Source organism: Penaeus monodon, chromosome 17 (genome assembly GCF_015228065.2).
Source record: "Penaeus monodon isolate SGIC_2016 chromosome 17, NSTDA_Pmon_1, whole genome shotgun sequence".
Lineage (NCBI taxonomy): Eukaryota > Metazoa > Arthropoda > Malacostraca > Decapoda > Penaeidae > Penaeus > Penaeus monodon.
The window spans coordinates 26,209,485-26,219,319 of NC_051402.1; the positions used below are offsets into that span (position 1 = coordinate 26,209,485).

The 9,835-nt window shown below is 36.1% G+C and overlaps 1 protein-coding gene across 1 annotated transcript in view; it reads left to right on the forward strand.

The window, feature by feature from the left end:
• The window catches only part of LOC119583326 (chromatin assembly factor 1 subunit A-like), a 41,503-nt gene that overhangs the window by 26,140 nt on the left and 5,528 nt on the right, over positions 1 to 9,835 (forward strand). Inside the window, exon 3 of the mRNA XM_037931797.1 lies at positions 9,198 to 9,825. Coding sequence (XP_037787725.1) covers positions 9,198 to 9,825 — 628 coding nt within the window. The remainder of the gene's footprint in view (positions 1 to 9,197; positions 9,826 to 9,835) is intronic.

Below are 9,835 nucleotides of genomic sequence, written 5' to 3' on the forward strand. Positions count from 1 at the left end.
TGCTGTCATTCTCATGAGGGTCAACTGCGAGCTAGCGGGGCGGCAAGTAGAGGTGGTCGCTCACCGCATAGGGAATCTCTTCCCGAACATCCACTGACCTTCCGCGATGTTTACTCAGTCAAACGTGGGCGGTTCCCAGGTCATCCGTGAGGGCCTTCTCCCGTGTGGGGGGACGAGGATTTCGTCGTAAATATCGTGGCGTCAAATAAAAGGAGCACCAGTCAAAAAAATTCAGTAGTTGTCCCGTGACTCTAACCTGTGTGCTCCCTTCCGCCATGTGACCTCGCCGCTCTGCTGGAACCTCTCGCACTCCCACGCTTCCTGTTTGTACATATTTTGCCTATGTATGTGTATGTATAGTGCCCTTTACCAGTAAACCTTTCTGTATGGTTCCTCTGGTGTTCTTCGGTTGAACCTGTACCCGTTTCTGATTCTATTATCTTCTTTATAAGTCGAAACCGACAATATAATATATATATAATATATATATAATATATATATATACTATATATATGTATGATGTATATATTGTATGTATGTATATATATGTATTGTATATTTATTATAATATTTGTGTATATATAAAATGGCTATATATACATATATGCCAATATATACCTTTGCTTGCGGCCGAGGACGTCTGAAGTCACAAAGGATGCTCCGCATACCGTGGTGGCGTAGCCATAACTCCCGGCCTGTCAGACCAAGAAGTCAGTGATTAGATTGGATCTGGCAAAGGAGCCGATGGATTTGACAACAAGAGCAGTTCGGGATGGCGGTTACCTATGCAGAAGTGGACCAAGCAAATTTCTTCAAGGCCTTGCTTGATGCTGCCAGTTTTTGCTCTATGGGAAGCAAATCTGGATGCTATCTAGTGCTTGGGAGTCTTGTCTTGAGGCCTTTTGTAACCAAGTCTTCTGCGAGGATCATGGGGTACAGTTTAGCAGGACAATATGGGTACAATCCAACAGCAAAAACCTTAGTGGATGACAATGTACATAAGTTGTTCTTTGCGAGTGGGTGGAGGAGGCACGTGGAATGACCCAGGAGGTCATGATCTGGGCAGCTCGACGAGACCTGTTGCGAAGACTAGAGTTGGTTTGCAAGGGCCTTGCCTGGAGGATCACCATGAGGGACCTTGTGGGTGGAAGCGAAGGGTGGATAAGGCCCATGCACCCCTGTCGGCGGTTGAGATCTTATGCTGATGAGATGATAGTAAATATACTATATATATAGTAAACACACACCATACATATATATAAATAGATATTCATAAATTACATACACACATATATACATATATAGATATACATACATTCATATTATATATAGAGACATATAGATATTATATATAATATACTATGCAAAAAAAAAAAAAAAAAAAAAAAAAAAAAAAAAAAAAAAAAGAGATACATAGAGCTGATATAGATAGAGATATATGAATATGATAGATATAGATATAGATATAGATAAGATCTATGTATATATATATATGTGATATATATAGCTATAGATATAGATAGAGATAGAGAGAAGACAGAGATGGAGAAGATACATAGATGTATATAATAGATATAGAGATTATAAGAGATATAGAGAAAGAGATATATATATGAGATAGTATAGATATGATATATATTTCCTATAGATAGATATTAGATACTATATATATATATATATATAATATAATATGTATTATTATATATATATATATAGTATATATATATATATATGTATATATATATATATATATATATATATATAATTATATATTATATATATATATATATGTTATATATATATATATATATATATAAAATCTATATTATATATATATATATATATATATTATTAATAAAATATGTATATATATTATATAATATATATATATATATATATATATATATATGATATATAATTTATATATATATATATATATATATATATATAAAATATTATAATTATATATATAATATATATATGTATACACACACATATATATGTGTATACATATATTCATATTTATATATGTGTATGGGTGGGTGCTTCACGCGCATGGTGATGTGAAGCAATGGTGTGGTAGCCTAGATAGTGTTAAGTGCTTGCATGCTTTCTCACTTGCAGCTTCCGCCCCTGGCTAGCTCAGTGTGAAAAAGGGAGCAGCTTTTGCATAAGTCTCCCCTGGCAGGCCACAGCCTCTCCCTCATCAAGACTTCTGCAGTGCCTCCTCGTGGCCACCCATGGGTAACTGGGCACCTTGCTGTCCCAGGCTAAATCTGTGGGGTTCTCGGAGCAGCAGGAGGCCCCAGAGGTAGGGGAGCTATGGCCCACCGGCATGTCGACACGGTCTGGCTCCGTACCAACTCCTGCCTGCTAGCCACCCTGGGGTAATGGGGCGGGTCAGGGGAGGTGGGCCTTCCCAGTCCTCCTCCCCCCAGAAAGACCCACTGGCAACGTCAACGATAAATGGAAATGCTGGGGGAAGGGGTGTTGTCCCTCCCACCCAGCAAGTAAGGCGGGCTGTGGGTCCCGCTGGGAGAGCAAATGTCGAGGTGGTCCCACAGCCTGCCGACCCCCTTTATTTGGGGCTGTGTCGGCGGGGGAGGCAGAGGTGGCGTGCACCCGGAGTGACCACCCGAGGCTTAATCTCAGGCGTGCTTTCCGGGTAGGTGCTTGGAACATCCGGTCCTTGCGGCAAGATGAGCGGTTACCTCTGCTATCGCAGGAATTGAAGCGACTGGGAGTTGAGGTGGCTGCCCTCTCAGAGGTGAGAAGACCTGGTAGCAGCACAATCAGTGTGGGTGGTTACACCTACTACTGGTCAGGCCGCAGCGGTGGTCACCCCCTCCAGGGTGTAGCCATAGCCATCTCCAGCCGACTTCAGCCCTCGGTAGTTGAGGTGACACCGGTTGATGAGCGTATTATGGCATTGAGACTGAAGCATGCTTTTGGCTTCATGTCTCTTATTGCTGTATACGCTCCTACCGATGTATATAAAATTGATGTGAAAGAGGCGTATGCCAAACTCGCATCTGTGGCAGATGATTGCCCCCGGTGAGATATTTGCATTGTTCTGGGTGACTTCAATGCGGTATCCAGCTGTGACCGAGCTGGCTACGAGATGTCTGTCGGCCCCCATGGCTCGGAGCTGATCGCAGCAGTGAGAATAGCCTCCTTCTCCGGGACTTTACTAGGTTCCAGAAAATGAGGATCTATGGTTCCTGGTACCAGCGCTCCAACCCTCATCACTGGACATGGTACAGCGATACAGGTACAGTGGTCAAGGAGATCAACTACATTCTGGTTAGCACTTGATGGAGGATCCTCCAAACTGCAGGGATTACTGGAGTGCTGAGTTCTGTGGCACAGACCATAGGCTGGTTGTGGCTACCCTGCGGGTCCACTTCAAAACTCCCCGTCCCTCCAGTGGCCACCCTAAGGTGTTTCACCTGGACAGACTAAGGGAGGTGGAGTGTACCCGTGGGTTCACCATGGCAGTCTCTGACCGATTTACAGAACTCAACAACCTGATGGACCCAGTTGCTCTGTGGGAGCTCTTCACGCGCGTAACACTCAATGCAGCTCAGGAGTCCATTGGCTTACGCCCGAGGGCAAGGAAGAATTCCATCTCCCTGGAGACATTAGAGGCCCCTGAAGCGTGTCGCAAGGCTCGGCTGAATGGGAATCAAGTCTTGCGTCGTTCCATGGTGTGTAGGGCTCGGACACTGCTGAGAAGGGACAAGGAACAGTTCATCAGGAATCTTGCTGAGGAGGTGGAAGGCCATTTCTTGATAAATGACCTTCGCCCTGCCTACCAAGCCCTGAGAAAACTGAACTCTAAGCCCTCCTCACAGATGACTGCAGTCGATCAGCGGATGGACGGATCATCTCAGATCATGTTGGGGTTAGTGAACGTTGGGCTGAGTATTTTGAACAGTTGTACCAGGTAGACCCTCCAACAGTTAGCTTGGATGCAAGTGATGTCTCAGTGCCTGTAACAGGACCCACCCATCAGCGAGGAACCTCCTACCCTAACAGAGGTTAGGCTGGCAATTTCCAAGCTGAAGAGTGGGAAAGCTGCAGGCATATGTGATATCACTGCTGAACTGCTAAAGGCTGGGGGTGAACCTATGGCTCGGGACCTGCTTACAGTCCTGATTGCCATCTGGCAGTCTGGTACCATTCCCCCTGACCTGCTAAAGGGCATGGTCATCCCTCTCTGGAAGGGGAAAGGGGATCGTTGGGACTGTAGCAACTACCGTGGCATTACGCTGCTCAGCATACCAGGCAAGGTTCTCGCCCACATTCTTCTGAAACGGATCCGCAACCACCTACTGAGGCATCAGAGACCGGAGCAGTCTGGATTTACTCCTGGCAAGTCCACGATAGACCGTATACTAGCACTTCAAGTAATTGTGGAATGCCATCGTGAGTTTGGTCGTGGGTTGCTTGCAGCCTACATCGTCCTCAAGAAGGCGTTTGACTCGGTGCATCAGGAATCGCTATGGGAGATCCTGAGGCTCATGGGAATTCCAACACAGATTATTGGCCTGATAGCAAGCCTCTATACTGGTACTGAAAGTGCTGTAAAGTGTGGTGGGAGTATGTCAAACTTCTTCCTTGTTAATTCAGGGGTGAGGCAAGGCCGCGTCCTTGCACCAACACTTTTCAACACGTGTATGGACTGGATAATGGGTAGAGTTACTAGCCCAAGTCAGTGTGGAGCAACACTAGGCAATATTAAGGTCTCAGACCTTGACTTTGCTGATGATGTTGCTATCCTATCTGAGTCCCTGGAGTCACTTGTGGTGGCTCTTGATGCATTTAGCAATGAGGCGAAGCCCCTAGGCCTAGAGGTCTCCTGGACCAAGACCAAGATTCAGGACTTTGGGGGCCTGTTAAGGAAACCCGTTCAGTCGATCCATGCTTGCGGCGAGGACGTTGAAGTCACAGAAAGTTTTACATATCTTGGTAGCGTAGTCCATATCTCTGGGTTGTCAGACCAGGAAGTCAGTAGACGGATTGGTCTGGCAACAGGAGCCATGAACTCGATCAACAAGAGCGTTTGGAGATGTCGGTACCTATGCAGAAGGACCAAGGTGCGTGTCTTCAAGGCCTTGATACTGCCAGTTTTGCTCTATGGAAGCAAAACCTGGACGCTATCCAGTGTCTTGGAATCTTGCCTTGATGATGCCTTTTGTAACAAGTCCCTTCGCCGGATCATGGGGTACAGTTGGCAGGACCACGTGTGCAACTGGCGGTTAGACCGTGAGACTGGCATGGGACCTGTTACTTGCATAATCCGGGATCGCCAACTTAGGCTATATGGCCACCTACCTCGTCTATCTGTGGACGACCCTGCTCACCAGGTTGTCTCTCTGTGAGACAACCCTGGGTGGAGGAGACCTAGGAGATCATGGCTTGGGCAGCTCAACGAGACCTGTCGCTAGGAATTAGAGATGAGCCCTGTGCCTGCCTGGAGACTCGCCTCGAGGGATCCCCGTGGCTGGAAGCGAAGGGTGAATGCGGCCATGTGCCTCTGTCGGCGTTAGCCCCTTGATGATGATGATGATATGTGTATGCATATATATTCATATATATATATATATATATATATATATATATATATATATATATATATATATATATATATATATGTATATATTCATATATATATTCATATATACATATATTCATATTTATATATAGATAGATAGATAGATTGATAGATAGATATAGATATAGATATAGATATATACATACACATTCATACATATATATAAATATATATATATATTTATACATACATACATATGTAAGGCAGTCTTTTATTTGTCGTTCTTGTTCCCTTTTTAGGCAGATTAATCTTTCATTTTAGTAGTGTGAAATACTAGAAAGAATAGATAATAATGTTTGGTGTTGGGAAACACAGCATATATATGTGTATATATATATATTCGTGTATATATATGTATAGTATATATATATATATATATATATATATATATATATGTATATATATATTTTATATATATATATATATATTTTATATATATATATATATATATGTATATATATATATATATATATATATATATTATATAAAATATATTTTATTATATATATGTAATATATATATATGTTTATATATATTATATATATATATATATATATATATATTAGTGTATATATATATTGTATATGTTTTTTTTTTTTTTTTTTTATAAAACATGATTTTTTATTCAATATTCTTAAAAACACTCACACACACACAAAAAAAAAAATAGCCTGAAGCACCATATATTAAAAAAAAGGATACTTATTGTTTCTGTTTGGCAGGTCATTAGCCCCAAAGTTTGTTTAGTTTTACTGTCTAATAATGTTTAGTTGGTTTAGAAATTATGATTTTCAGTGTTTGTTATTTGTTTTTCAATTATCATGAATAATAATAATAATAATAATAAAAAAAAAATCCATGTAAAATATAAAACCAAATAAGTAAATTAGTGGCAGGAAGCAAGACTTGCCTGGACGATGGTTCTTTGCTGAGAAGAGATGGTGGTTTGTGTTTCTTCCCACAACTCCTTTAAATCATTTGGTATAGCATTGTTGTTGTCATGGTGACAGAGGTGAAGAGTCCATAGACTTTTTTATGGCTCCTATCTAACACACACCCACGCACACCACACACACACACACACACACACACACCACCACACACACCGACCACACCACAACACACAACACACACACACGTCGTCACGCACGCACGCACACACCACACACCCTCACACAACGTCACACACACACGAACACGCCACACACGCAATTCACTACGGATCAACACGCACACACACACCACACACACACACACACACAAACACACACAGCTACAATTAAACACACACACACACACACCACACACACACACATACACACACGCACACACACACACACCATTGTGTGTGTGTGTGTGTGTGTTCGTATATATATATGTTCGCATATATATGTGTGTGTGTGTGTATGTATATATTGTATATATTTATATTTATATGTTAGCTTATAGAATCAATATTAGATCTAATATATATAATCAAAATATATCACTAATAATATATATATATTTAATATCTATAATATATATAATATATATATATATGCAATAAATATATATTATATATATAAATATACACATTAGTATACTATATCATATACCAAAATATACATACAGACTATCAATATCACCTCATATATACATACACACCACACACCAATACACATAATCAAACACATAATCAATTCAACACATGTAATATTTATATAGATATATATAACGTATGATGTTGTTATGATATATTATATATATATTATATGTTGATGATGGATATGTATATATTTATATATATATATTATAATTTATATTTATATCATATATACCATATTAGCATATATATATATATTATATATATATATATATATATATAATATAATATATATATTATTATATAATATTATCATATATATATTTACATATATATATATATTATATATATATATATATATATATATATATATATATATATATATATATATATATATATTATATATATTATAACTATATATCTATCATATATATCTATCTATATATCTTTTATATATCTATCTATATATGTATATTCTATATATCTCTATACTATATATATATATATATATAATATCTATATATATATACTATATCTATATGTAAGCTATATTGTGTATGTATATGTATATTATTATATATATATATCTATATATATCTATCTATATATATATGTATATATATCTCTCTATATATATATATATATATTAAGATATATGTTATGTTTGTATATTATATATATAATTATCATATAATCCTTATATATATATATTATCTATTCTACTCTCCTTCTCTATATATACTCTATATTCTATTATTCTATCATTATCTCTTATAATATTATATATATACATCTATATCTATATCTATATCTCTATTATCATCTACCATCAGTTTTATTCCTATTATTCTTAGCCTCTCTGTCATCAGCTATCTATCTCAATTGCCCCATTTTACGTTCTGTATCTATCTAGTGTCTCACATTATTCCATGTTCTCTTTCTCTACTATATTCCATATGTTATCCTTTTATATACATTCTCTCTTATATTTAATTCTCTATATATCCATACCTATATATATATATATATATTATTATTATATATATATATATATATATATATATTAATATATATATATATATATATATATATATATCATATATATTATATACATATTATATATCTAATATATATATATCTCTAATATACTAATATATTTCTAATATATATATATATATATATATATAACATATATATACTATATATATATATAATACATCATATACTCATATGATATATATTATATTATATATATATATATATTATATATATATTCTATACATACATATATCTTATATATATCTATATATATATATACTACTATATATATTTACATAATTATTATAATATATATATCTATTATATATTATATATATATCATATATTCTTAATTATATATATATTATTATATATATATATATCTCTAATATAATATCTAGTATATCTATTATATATCTCTATATATATTCCTCTATTATATATATATCTAATGTATAATATCTACTATATTATATATATATCATCTATTATATTATATCTATCATATATATATCTCATATATAATCAATCTATATATATTGTATATATATCATTGATTATCTCTACTCATTATCTATATCTCATATACTTAATTCTCTCTATATGCTTATATTTTTATAATATCTTATCTTACTATATTTACTATCTATCTATCATATATATCTTATAATGTAAATATATATACATATATATATATATATAATGTAAATATATATATATAATGTAAAAATGCATTACTTTTTAATTTTAGCATTGTAGTTTATTGAATGTGTATCCCTACAGGAGAATAAGTGCCTCTGTTGCTCATGTGTGCATTAATGGGTAGGTGGCATTATTAATAGCTAGCTTTGCAAATAGGCCAACATTTTTTTTATATTCCAGATTTTATGTAAATCACGTTTTTGTTTCAATACTCAGGCTATACACAAAATATATAAATTAATTATTTCTTTACAGATATTGCAAAATCAGCTGTAGGAGCTTCACAGTCTGCTGACAACTCTGCCACAAGAAAGGAACCAGTGGCACCAGAACCTCCCCCTGAAGAGACTGAGAAAAAGGACACCCTTTCAGAACAGAAACTGGAGCAAACAGATGAAAAGAGAGAACAAAAGGGAGAGGATAAACCTTCTGAGAATAAAGCCAAGAAAAATAGTCAAGGCTTAGATGCTAAAGATGATAGTCTAAGAAAAACTTTGGAAGTTAAAGATGATAAAAGTCTGGGGGATACTCTACACCCTGATGCAATTAAGAAAGAGGAAAAAGAAAATAAAGAAGAAGGAGATAATGAGAAGAAGACACAAGTAGATCAAATAGAAAAGAAGCAAGCAGAACTTTTGGAAAAAATAGAAGAACAGCAGCAAGAACAAAAGAAGATCCTGGCTGAGCAGAAAGAAATTCTGAAGGAATTAAAGGACCACAAAAATAAACAGGAGGAAGATGCAAAGAGAAAGGATTTGGAACTTCAAGGAAATAGTGCTGCAAATCCACATCTTAATAGTGTCCCTGTTAATCTTCAAGGACATGCAGATCCAGCAATGTTGATTCAGAATCCAGCAGAACCAGTGGTTTCTCATGATCTGAAGTCCCCCCAA